This window comes from Nerophis ophidion, linkage group LG23 (genome assembly GCF_033978795.1).
Source record: "Nerophis ophidion isolate RoL-2023_Sa linkage group LG23, RoL_Noph_v1.0, whole genome shotgun sequence".
Lineage (NCBI taxonomy): Eukaryota > Metazoa > Chordata > Actinopteri > Syngnathiformes > Syngnathidae > Nerophis > Nerophis ophidion.
The window spans coordinates 26,307,437-26,320,840 of record NC_084633.1 but is presented as its reverse complement, the minus strand read 5'-3'; the positions used below and the strand labels follow the sequence as shown (position 1 = coordinate 26,320,840).

The 13,404-nt window shown below is 42.7% G+C and overlaps 1 protein-coding gene across 4 annotated transcripts in view; it reads left to right on the top strand.

Annotated features, from left to right (window-relative positions):
• The window catches only part of prr36b (proline rich 36b), a 67,400-nt gene extending 55,418 nt beyond the window's left edge, over positions 1-11,982 (top strand). For all 4 annotated transcript variants that reach the window (XM_061885402.1, XM_061885406.1, XM_061885404.1 and 1 more), the window contains 2 exons: positions 2,834-3,039; positions 7,497-11,982. In XM_061885402.1, coding sequence (XP_061741386.1) covers positions 2,834-3,039; positions 7,497-10,957 — 3,667 coding nt within the window. In that variant the 3' untranslated portion in view covers positions 10,958-11,982. The remainder of the gene's footprint in view (positions 1-2,833; positions 3,040-7,496) is intronic.
• The last annotated feature ends 1,422 nt before the right edge of the window (positions 11,983-13,404 follow it).

The following is a 13,404-nucleotide window of genomic DNA, read 5'->3' as shown; positions in this document are numbered from 1 at the left end:
TCGACTCCACCTTGGCCGCCCACCAAATCTAAGCCAGTGTCCAGTCCGCATGGATGAGCGAGGATGCGTATAAGGAGACCGAAGTGTCCGATACTGGCTCATTCAGCCAAGACTCTACTGTGTGCCCTTTTGCTGTCTCTTGTTGGTTTTAGGAATGTGCCGAACGATTGACAACAGATCAGTTCAAACGATTTTCGTGAAAAAGGTTATGTGATCACCACGGCTGATTAATGCCTTTTAATTACCCTCTGGTGGAGACTGTATTCATTTTTAGTCTCCCAGCTGAAAAACGGCTAGCAGCTAATTGTGTCTCCACACGCCCTTAACTAGTAATAATAACCCCTATTACTAAGAGTAAAATACATTAAATTGTATATAATATTAATGTTAAATTACATATTACATTATTTTATTGTAAATAATTGTGTGGAGGTCTTGCACACAAAGTTTCCAATGGCCTCAGTGTCATTTTGCTTGCCTGCGACAAACATGTTATACAATAATAAACATAATAGACATAATCATTGCATTAAGATAAGTTTGAGCTGCCTCCAGAGTTAAAGGCCGACTGAAATGAGATTTTCTTATTAAACGGGGATAGCAGGTCCATTCTATATGTCATACTTGATCATTTCGCGATATTGCCATATTTTTGCTGAAAGGATTTAGTAGAGAACATCCACAATAAAGTTTGCAACTTTTGGTCGGTAATAAAAAAGCCTTGCCTTCACCGGAAGTAGCAGACAATGTGTGCGTGACGTCACGGGTTGTAGAGCTCCTCACATCCTCACATTGTTTACAATCATAGCCACCTGCAGCTAGAGCGATTCGGACCGAGAAAGCGACAATTTCCCCATTAATTTGAGCAAGGATGAAAGATTCGTGGATGAGGATCGTGAGAGTGAAGGACTAGAAAAAAAAAAGTTTAAAAAAAAAAGGGGAAAAAAAGGAGAGAGCAGTGAGAGCGATTCAGATGTTATTAGACACATTTACTAAGATAATTCTGGAAAATCCCTTATCTGCTTATTGTGTTACTAGTGTTTTAGTGAGATTATATGGTACCTGAAAGTCGGAGGGGTGTGGCCACGGGTGTGGTGACCGCCAGTGTCTCCGGTGGGAGGAGGTAATAGTCCGCAGCTGCAGGAGGACGCAAGCTCCGCTCATAACTACGGGAAGCGCCGACTTATTACCACAATTTTCTCACCGAAACCTGCCAGTTGACATGTAGTCGGGAAGCATGTTCACTTGACCGCTCTGTTCCATAGTAAAGCTTCACCTTTGGGAATTTTAAACAAGGAAACACCGGCTATGTTTGTGTTGCTAAAGGCGGCCGCAATACATCGCTTCCCACCTCCATCTTTCTACTTTGACTTCTCCATTATTAATTGAACAAATTGCAAAAGATTCAGAAACACAGATGTCCAGAATACTGTGTAATTATGCGATTAAAGCAGACTACTTATAGCTTGGATCGGGCTGGAAAAAAATGTCCGCTACAGCCGGTGACGTCAAACGCACGCGTCATCATACGCAACGTTTTCAACAGGACACTTGGCGGGAAATTTAAAATTGCAATTTAGTAAACTAAAAAGGCCGTATTGGCATGTGTTGCAATGTTAATATTTCATCATTGATATATAAACTATCAGACTGCGTGGTCGGTAGTAGTGGGTTTCAGTAGGCCTTTAATGAATTCCTGAAACAAACCCCGTTTCCATATGAGTTGGGAAATTGTGTTAGATGTAAATATAAACGGAATACAATGATTTGAAAATGCTTTTCAACCCACATTCAGTGGAATATGCTACAAAGACAACATATTTGATGTTCAAACTGATAAACATTTTTTTTTTTGCAAATAATTATTAACTTTACAATTTGATGCCAGCAACACGTGACAAAAGAAGTTGGGAAAGGTGTCAATAAATACTGATAAAGTTGAGGAATGCTCATCAAACACTTATTTGGAAGATCCCACAGGTGTGCAGGCTAATTGGGAACAGGTGGGTGCCATGATTGGGCATAAAAACAGCTTCCCGAAAAATGCTCGGTCTTTCACAAGAAAGGATGAGGTGAGGTTCACCTCTTTGTCCACAACTGCGTGAGAAAATAGTCAAACAGTTTAAGAACAACGTTTCTCAAAGTGCAATTGCAAGAAATTTAGGGATTTCAACATCTACGGTCCATAATATAATCAAAAGGTTCAGAGAATCTGGAGAAATCACTCCACGTAAGCGACATGGCCGGAAACCAACATGGAATGACCGTGACCTTCGATCCCACGGACGACACTGTATCAAAAACCGACATCAATCTCTAAAGAATATCACCACATGGGCTCTGGAACACTGCAGAAAACCACTGTCACTAAATACAGTTTGTCGCTACATCTGTAAGTGCAAGTTAAAGCTCTACTATGCAAAGCGAAAGCCATTTATCAACAACATCCAGAAACGCCGCCGGCTTCTCTGGGCCCGAGATCATCTAAGATGGACTGATGCAAAGTGTAAAAGTGTTCTGTGGTCTGACGAGTCAATCATTGTTATCCGTTTATATTTACATCCAACACAATTTCCCAACTCATATGGAAACGGGGTTTGTACATTTGAATGTTTTTATGTTGTATTTAAGACTCTAAGACATTAAAAATGTACTATCTCTAACAGTCATGGTCATATAAAGACTGAGTGTTGACCACTTGCTGAAACGTCAGAGAAATGCCTCCACATATATTACCAATCCCAATATTGCACATACTGTACGTTATTCCAGTTAATATGAGCTCTAAATGTGCATACCAGTCTGTAACCACCTTATTGTCATCGTTCCCCAGGCCCACAACCGGCACGGCAGCATCCCGTCCTTCCACAGGCTCAACACGACCACCACCCAGCAGCACAACCAGAAGCTCTCCAGCTACACCTAAACCTGCCACTCCCAGAGCCTCCAATGCTGCATCCAGATCCACCTCATCTACTCCCTCTGCTGTCAAAATCCCAGCATCACAAACGTCTCGGGCCACTACTCCTGCAAAAAAAGGTACGCTCGTTGAAATGCGACTGCTCACCTGGATTGGCATAAGACGAGACACGTTGAATGGGTTGATGTTTTACAAAAAGTATTTTTCTTTACAATGGTCATTGAAGTATTATTAAGAAATAGTAAGAAGAAAGGGCCATCCATTACACAATATGTAATAGATTATTCTTAGAGTCAAAGGTGTCCATAGTGCAGCCCGTGGCACATTTTTAAGATAATACTACAAAGAAAAAACATAAAAAGTGGAATAAAAGAGAGAAACAGGCGGACTATGACAAGAAAATGTTGTAGTATTGACACTAATGCAACAAAGCTGCCATTGAGGCTGTTTTTTTTTTAACTTTAAAACATTCATTGATCATCCATCCATCCATCCATCCATCCATCCATCCATTTTCTACTGCTTGTCCCTTTTGGGATCTCGGGGGTTGCTGGAGCTATACTTGCCAACTTTAAGACCTCCAATTTCGGGAGGTGGGGGGGTGTGGGGATGGGGGAGCTTGGTCGGGGGTGGGGCGGAGGCGTGGTTGGGGCAGGGGGCGTGGTTAAGAGGGGAGGAATATATTTACATCTACAATTCACCAACCTGAGTATTTCATATATATATATATATATATATATATATGAAATACTTGACTTTCAGTCAATTCTAGCTATATATATTACTTTTATTATATATATAAATAAAAGAAATAGTTGAATTTCAGACGGCACCTATCAAATACACAGTAATAAAACCACAGTCGTTCTACTAACTGTACTGTGCCAGCTGGTTACTAAAAAAAAAAAAAACACTTACCTTTCACTATTTGAGTAACCTTTGTTCTGCTATTTATCTCTTCATTTTGCTCGTCAACTATGTAATATATTGGGTTGGAGTCAATAACCAGGCGAGGTGATGAAGTTATGTCTCTTTACTGTGAGCTTCAGAACAGACTCCCTCACTTGCCGTCAGGTGCCCAACACCACGTAAATCGTTGGCCAATCAAAAAGCAACCCCATAACACTATAGCCAACATTCACCAGGAGATGGGGACAGACAACATAGAATCACTCTGTTACAGACGCCGTCGCCATGGCTTCTGCTTCGTCTCCTTGTGTGTGCAGTTTTTTATTCAAATCAGTAGATGTTACTGGCAAGCTGTTTATGTAGTGGGAAAGCGGATGTAAAAACAGGCTGTCCCCACTCAGGTCCGCAAGGAGCTGGAGGGGGCGTGGCCTCCAGCTCCGGCTGAATTTCGGGAGATTTTCGGGATAAAATTTCTTCTGGGAGGTTTTCGGTAGAGGCGCTGAATTTCGGGAGTCTCCCAGAAAATCAGGGAGGGTTGGCAAGTATGGCTGGAGCCTATCTCAGCTGCATTCCAGCGGTAGGCGGGGTACACCCTGGACAAGTCGCCACCTCATCACAGGGGCAATAAAGATAGACAGACAACATTCACACTCACATTCACACACTAGAGCCAATGTTTAGTGTTGCCAATCAACCTATCCCCAGGTGCATGTCTTTGTAAGTGGGAGGAAGCCAGAGTACCCGGAGGGAACCCACGCATTCACAGGGAGGACATGCAAATTCCACACAGAAAGAACCCGAACCCAGGATTGAACTCAGGACTACTCAGGACTTTCGGATTGGGAGGCAGATGCACTAACCCCTGTTTCATTGTGCTGCCCATTGATCAGAAACAATAAATAAATAAATTGAATGACTTATAGATGCAAAGTTGGTATGGAGATTTAAGTGTTAAAAGTAAAAATAATATATGTTAAAATATGCCTTTCTAACACCTTTATGAGTGAGGGTATTTTGGATTCCCAAAACCTTCACAGTAGTCAGATTTTTATTTTGTTTGTAAACTGTCATTTTTCAAAAAATAATAATGAGTCATAAGCAATGTTGTTATGAATTATTTAAAGCTCTACCTCACTGGACGGATGGAAAAATGTTTCTGAAAAATATTGGATATTTTGTATTTTTTTGCCTTAAAAAAAGATTTAAAAAAAAAAAAAAAAGGGCGGCATGAAACATGAAAAAAGTCACTTTTTGGCAATTTGAAGTTGATCTATAGATATTTAAGTGTTGAAAGTAGGGCTGGGAGATATGGCCTTTTATTAATATCTCGATATTTTTAGGCCATATCACGATACACGATATATATCTTCATATTTTGCCTTATCCTTGAATGAACACCTGATGCATATAATCACAGCAGTATGATGATTCTATGTGTCTACATTAAAACATTCTTGTTCATACTGCATTAATATATGCTCATTTAAACTTTCATGCAGAGAGGGAAATCACAACTAAGTCAGTTGACCAAAACTGTATTTATTAAACAGTTATTAAGCAGTGGCACAAACATTCATGTCATTTCCAAAACAGAAAGTGCAAGATTGTCAGAAACGTTTTAAAACAAGCTATTAGTGCACGTTTGTGCACGATGTCACTAAGATGACATATTAAAACAACACTAAATTAAAGTGCACTTTTTGTACAGAACGCCACTACAACAGTTTAAAACAAATAAAGTGCACTTTTGTGCATGATGTCACACAAGATATTTCAATAACTGTCAAATAAAAATTAGCTGAATAATAGGTCCCTGCGGACATTATCTTCTTTTTTTTTCATACGGTGTTGATCTGGAAATAGTTGCTTCGGCATTTTGTTGGTGTGGCACCGGCCGGAGATGTTGATGCGGAGTTTCAAGCACTCAGCATTCTCTAGCGGGGGACTTTTCAAATGATGCTACATTAGCAGTGGTGCTACTTTTTGTAGCAACGCTTTTGCCGCATAAATGTTAAACATATTCCCGCTTGAAGCCAAACCACCGCCAGACGATGGACCTTGTGCTGTTTTTCTTGGTAGTTAATTATTCCTCCATTTGTTTCCGGATTCTCACCTTCTCTCTCTCGTATTACCACCCGCACCGTTAGCATCACAGCTAACGTTACCATGTTGCTACTTGTCTGCTCCGCTAGAGCGTGTGACGTGGCACACGTGACGTGTGTGAGAAGGTGCGCTTGTTTTACGTCTCTGTGAGAAGGAGAGACAAGAAAGAGTGGGAAACGCATGTAGTGTAATGCCCGCAGCTAAAAGCAACTGCGTGAGAACGTATACTCGAATTTCACGATACAGTCCTTTTCTATATCGCACAGAGACAAACCCGCGATATATCAAGTTTATCAAGTGACATATTTCAACACTTTAATGACGTTTAGCGTTCACCAAAATTGAGTGTCCTAAAGGTTACAATAAATATTGTTTTGGTTCTGAAAATGAAAAATATGGTGTCATTTTTGAGTATGCAGCTCTCAGTGGTAAAAGTTTGGATACCCCGGGCTTTTATAAAGCCAAACTAAAATTGTGATACAACGCTCACCCCAGTGCAACATTTTTAGATCTTTTTTGTTAAGCAGTGAAATTCAACAAAATCAAAATATGTGGATTTTACAGCAATAAGACCAACCGTGATATCAGCGATAGACAGGCAATAATGCAGTGGCGTTGCCTTAATTTTGTTCAGTATCAAATCCAATCATATTTTCCTGCTGTCATTCCAAGCATTAAGATTAGTTTTACGGTATCTGGGGATTGCTATGATCTATTGTGATGTATTAACGCTTTCTCGAAAATTTCGGTTTGATGATTTCATCACTCAGAGTCCACATGCTCGTCTTGGGAGAATTGTAACTTATTAGAACTTTATGTAATGTCATTTTGTTTATGTCAGTTGATTAGCTAGTTGGTTAGTTTGTATAATTAGCTAATATAATTCAACAATTTTGGGCAGATTCTAATGAAACTTTCAGGAAGTGTCTCAAATGACTCAAAAACTGATGAGATTTTATGCCTGATTCTGATCATTTCTATTACATTACCTTATGTGTGTGTGTGTGCGTGTACGCTAGCAGCGCTGCAGAGACAAATATAGTAGAGACATAAACGAGTGTTCACTACGTTTCTTTCATTCCGCTATAGATAGCTCAAAAAGGTATATGCGGCTTTTGATCTACCTTTCAGGAAATGGGATAAAAAACAAGTGATTACATTTTGGGGCTAATCCTGATAATTTCTCCTACATTACCCCATGTTAACGTTACGAGCTTCAACTTCTGTGTATGTGTATGATAGCTTCCCTGCCTCCCCCCACAGAGACAAACACTTTTGATTGATTGATTGAAATTTTTATTAGTAGATTGCACAGTTCAGTACATATTCCGTACAATTGACCACTAAATGGTAACACCCGAATAAGTTTTTTAACTTGTTTTTTTAAACTCAATTCATGGTAAGACAAGAAGTTTCACACTGCTTCCTTCATTTTGCTATAAATAGGTCAAAAAGTAATGTTATTTTGATTCAATTGTGCTACCGCAATAGGCTCCTTTAATGCCGACTTTTTGTCCATATAATTGATAATATTTTGATAGATCTTATGTGTTTCCTTCCATAGATGTTCTCAAACCTGCCACCCCAGCTGCGAAAAAGCTGGCGAAACCAGAGTCACCTAAACCGACTTCAAAATCCGATATCACAGCCAAAAAGCCATCTAAAGTTGCAGACATCAAGACAGCTAACCGTCCCAAAACACAAGAGAATAAGTCCATGCCTTCCAAGGACGCCTCTAAGACATCTGCCTCCAAAACAGTGGCAACCAAAAATTCCAGTGCCAAGAAGACTGTGGGCAGCAGCACCCCAACTCCCGTGAAACGTGGTCCCAAAGCGGAAGCAGCTGCTGAAACCGGAAAAGAAATAGCTGCTGCTGTGGCTGCCGCCGCAGCTATTGCTACTGCAGCTGCTACCATTGCTGTGTCAGATGAACCACAACCACCTGTAGAAGCGGCTGGGGTGGCATCTCTTGATACTGCAGAGCAAATATCTAGTCAGACCCCATTGAGCTTTGCAGTACAAGAAACATCTTCTGAGCCCACTCCAGAACCGTCGCCAGAAGTACATGAAATACTAATAGAAACAGCAGAACTTATACAAGAACCTACGCCAGAACTCATGCAAGAACCAACATCAGAGTCCCTTCGACAACAAACATCAGAGCCCATTCGACAACCATCCCCAGAACCCATGCAACAACCTACCCCAGAACCGGTCGTAGAAACAAAACCAGTAACCCTTCAAGAAGAGCAGACACAACATATGAGGGAGCCTACTCCAGACTTCGTTAGAGAACCATCACCGGAACCCATGAGGGAACCTACACCATATATTGTTCGAGAACCAACACCAGAACCTGAACGAGAATCTACTCCAGAACCTTGTCGTGAACCTACACCAGATCTTCAACAACAACTCGTGTCAGAGTTCATGGAAGAGCTCACACCAGAACCTGTACAAGAATTAAGTCCAGAGCCTCTACGGGAAGCTACACCAGAACTACTATATGAACCAACTCCCGAAACCCAACACGGTTACACTCCAGAACCTGCACAAGACAAATTCCCTGAAACCATGCATGACTCAATGCCAGAACCAACACGAGAGTTCACACCACCGCCCAAAGAGGAAGAATATCTGGACTATGCACATGAAATGTCTCCTGAAGTCCCTCATGAACCATCTTTTGATCCATCAGTTGAGCCACAACTGGGAGCTGCATTTGGTCAAGAAGCTGGCTCCAAATTTCAGCTGCCACAACAGCCCAACCTTTTCCAGTTTGAACAGTCTGCCAATGAATCAGTTCCCTCCCTGGGAACAACAGTCATGTCACCTCCGTGCTCTCCCCCAGGAACTGTTTCTCCTGTCGGAGAGTCTCAGAGTTCTTCTGCTCTGCTGAACATGCATGTCCAACCAGATCCCTGGAACACGAACCTTGGTGATGATGCTCCCCAGGAGCCCCATGGTATGATGAATTTTGCAACAGAGAAGTATAATGAACAGGTTGAGACATGGGAGACAAGGAGAGATGATGACGAGGAAGAGGAAGCAGAAGCAGAAGAAGAAGAACAAGAGAATATGTTCACTACAATTGTTCCTTCCACAGAGAAGTTCACTATGGCAGAGCCTCAATTGTTGGGCGCCTTACCCATTGAGGGCTTTACTTCAAGGGACATGCTCTCACCACGTGAAAAGGAAGTAGCAGTGGAGAAGGCCGATGAGGAAATAAATGAAGATGACGACGAGGATGAAGAGGATGAGGAACAGAGGAGATTGGGCCATCAGCTGTCCTCAATGATTACTGATATGAGTACCTCTCAGCCTTCTGAGGAGTTCCACATCCGACCCTCAGCTTTTAGTGGATCTTCTGGATGGCACTGTGATGACCTGTTGTCAGGAATGGACTCTGAGGATTTGAGCAGCTGCACCAGCAGTCGGCAACATGGCGTTTCTGACCTCAGCAGCACCCAGCACACTGCATTATTAGAAGGCACACAGAGTTCAGATGCCCTGATCGACTCAAGCCTCCGAGGCTCAGAGGGTGATGGTAACCTCATGGGCTCTCCGAATGTGGAAACACTGGCAAACGAGGAAGATGAGGATGAAGAGGACGAACGTGAGGATGAAATGGACTTAAGTTCAGAGAGAGCAGAGGAGCATAAGGTATTCCAGCCACAGGAAAAAGGTGAAGACGAGGAGGATGAGGATGTAGAGATGCACAGTGAAGGAGTAACAGAAAGCTGTGAGAATGCAGAAGAAGATGACTTTAATGAGGACGGACATTTGGACAACCTCAACCAGGCCGATTCGTGTGTCCCTCCCGCTTCTTCTTGGGGTCAGACAACCCCATTTTGTGATACATGGGCTCAGCCAGCCTCACTGCTCTCTGTCTCATCCCCCAGCCCTCTCTCAGACCATGGTGCAGCAGAGTCTGAAACACCCACACAGTCTCCTGCCCAGCCTGGTTTGGATGGCAGTGGCCCTTTCTTGGCTCCTCTTTCAGGGCAAGACTGCCAGCAGGAACAGTCGTTCTATGAGACGAAGAGCTCCGACCCTGAGGAGACTCAGAATATGCTTGCTGCCCAAGCTGTGGGCATGTCCCAATCGAGCCCTCTAAGCGGTACAGCTCTAACCGCCCACAGCGGCAGCGAGACAAGCACACCAGAGGATCTCCGGGACTACGACAGCAGCTCAGGGGTGGAATCTCGCTCTGACAAACAGCAGACTCCAGTCCCTGCTGCGGTACAGCCTGACATGGAGCAGGATCTGGGTATTCACTTAGAGAAAGGTGACGGAGAAGAGGAAGAGGCTGAGACTCTTCCTGCTGATGAAGTCCTGGGTACAGGACCCCCAACAGCTCCAGCATCTGCCCCATCGTCTCCTACTACCTCTGTAGATGAGGCCAGTGACACAGAGGGTGAGATGCAGATAAATGACCCCGATGCACCAGTGATGATGGACGAAAGTGCCGGATTTGAAAGCCCTACTCCGACATGTAATTTACCTGCGCTTGATGAGGATGAGGAAGCAGTAGTGATACGAGCTGGAGACGGTGAAGAGGATGGAGGTGGCGCCACTCCTCAGTCAGCCAATTCTGTGGCATCATATGGCTTTGACTGTACCACATCCAACTCTAATGCCCACTCCATGGCTGAAAGCTGTGGGAAGAGCCCAGGTATATTCTCCTTGGAAAATGAGGAACAGCTGCCCGAGGAGGCCAAGGACCCCTCCCTCATTAAGGAACTGAACTTTCCTTCCGCTGCTGCTGCTGCCCAGGCGGAGGACCTGCTGGGACGACCTGTGGACCTGATGCCGTTGGGTTTTCAGCAAGATAAAGAGCCCAGTCTAGATGAGCACCACTACGTGTTTGGGGGAGAGATTACCTCACACCACCTCGAGGAGGTTGATGCGTTGGAGGCCAGTCACCTCCTTGGGCCCCAGGAGTCTACAAACACAGATGACAACCAGCCGCTCTACTACTCTACCATAAGTGATAAGACTGATTTTCTGGAAGGTAACGTATAAGCCCTTCACAATTACCCCCTGGAATGCACCTTTTCCCTGCAACCCTCCCCCTTTACCTAGTGTTTGTCTTCTCTCCAGTTGGGTTAGGAACAAAACAAGGAGAGAAAGATATTAGGAACACAATTTTTTTTTTTTAAATGACCAAGGAGACGGAAATATTGACTGTAGCAATTTTGAAATCAAGCCTCCATGGTTCATACTGTTATGGTCACAGGTTCGAGTGTACGGCTCCAATGTACAATAGCCAAGACCACAGTCCAGTAGAATGTTGTTCTAAAGTCACACTGCATATTCGGTGAAGGGGTACTGACTGATTCGTCCAATGGGACTGAACTTTTAAACTGAAAAAAAAAATAAGAACAAAAACGGATGGAACAAAGTGGACTCATCTTGTATTTATCCTACTGTTTCTACCAATCAAATGTCAATGAAGGTTTTTTTTTTTCCTCCTTCCGTTTGATTTTTTGTCATTTTCTTTTTTGTTTCTGTCAAACCCGGCCCCCCGCCCCTATTTTGTGTATAGACACTCAACCTTCAGCAGCATCATAGTGATAGTTCCATGCTTTTTAAAGCAATGTTTTAGTCGCAAGGTTTTAACAAATGTGTCACGGTAGGTATGGGAGTCTTAGATCGCAGTTGGTCGAGGTAAAACTTCTAATGTGTCTTTCAACAGGCTTTCTTGTTTGCATAGGCCGCTAAGTTGTATAACATGCAGTTGCAATACGTATTTCTGGCTTTTGGTTTTAAGTGGCTAAAATATCAAGCTCAGTTAGCACAGCTAACCTAACTAGCCTGTTTGTTTTTTTTTGTGATTTGAGGCCATGGATTGTTCTTCATCTCCATCGCAGCTTTACACTCATAGTGGACGTTTGGTTAACTCTTTCAACAATATATTGCATGTTTAACTAGCAAAAAGACTGTACTATCTGATAACTTTGAAGGAATTCTGCTCTAGACATGTTCGTAAATTAATGGTTCCCGCTAGGTTGTCTTTCCAAATTCCATTAAAACATCATTGCAAGGCATTGTTCCTGTTTCTTATTTTCTCCCCCAAGTCTTCCAGCTGCTCCAACGTACTGCCTTCCTGTTTCACTCTGTTTGTTTGTCCACACATTTGGTTTCCCATGGCACATCCTGTTCCCAACCATGGGAAGGCGTGGTAAACAGGAAGTGATGTCACACGTTGTACAATGGTGTATCTGAAATGGAATTTTGGAAGAAAAAAAATCATAGAGATTCCCCCCGAAGTTACCCCAGTACCCTTCATCATGCTCATGCCTTGGGTCCGAATAGACCAGGGTTGCCAACCATCCCTTGAAAAACAAAATAGTCCAAAATGACATGCTTGTACGCAAGGGGAGGGACTACAAAACTAAGGGCAACCTCGACTGTTGGGTTGTCCAACCTCAGAGCTAGATCACTTGTTTAAAGACTATTCTTGGAAAGTACAATAAAGTCAACATTTTAAAATCTAAGATATTATAATTTGTGTAGAATTGATGGATAAATCCATACAAATAATACATAGTTCTGGGACATTAAAGGACCCATCGTGTCCAGATCGTGTCCAGATGACCGGAATTTCACAAAAGTTCCTGTCAGTCGTTTCCTGTTACACCATTGAGTTGTTGATTAATACTTGGAACGCACCCTCGATATTTCGCTCCCTGATCTCGAGCCTATATCCCCGCAGAGACAGTGTGAATAGAGGCATGTAAAACTTATATTTTGATCAATTCATTGCATGTTTTTGTCACCCTGGTCACTGATTACTTTAAAATGGACATGGTTTACATTATGAGCTTAAAAGAAATCCCCTGCTCGTCTCATTCTACCTTGTCTTCGTAGACACCATAGCCTATGTTTGGTGATGCTCTTTCAGCATTTGCTTAAGCATCTTGTGGAAAACATCAGTAGAAGAGGACACAAAATCGAATACTAGCAGCTTTGTCCCTCGTTTTTCAACCGTTTCTACATAAATTCACTATGAAGATAAAGGATCAACTAGGTACTGCCAATATTGTGTCATTATTCGTATTTATTTTTCAAGACGTTGGCAACCCCCAAGACACAACATCCGTTCAGGGCTCACTCAGATGTTTTCTGGACACATTCACATCACCTTTGGGTGTCTGCATGTCTGAAAGGTGACGTAGGTTATGGTTACATCTCCACAACAAGGAGACTAAAATCACATCTCTTCTACATCATATAGGTGTAAATGGAATTGTCCTCAAAGCATGTCTTTCTCATGTATTCCTATTCGTAAATTTTCCATGGCCTACTTCCCTTTTCCCAACACTCGGAACCTTTGTGTCCAATCACGGTCCCTGCATGTGTACTGCATGAGTCACATACAAGTTTGGACTTTTCGCATTCTGGTCCTGAGAGTCTGTTTACTGAGTCTTATAAACTTCCCCATTTGCTTCTGTTAAGTGTCTGATGTG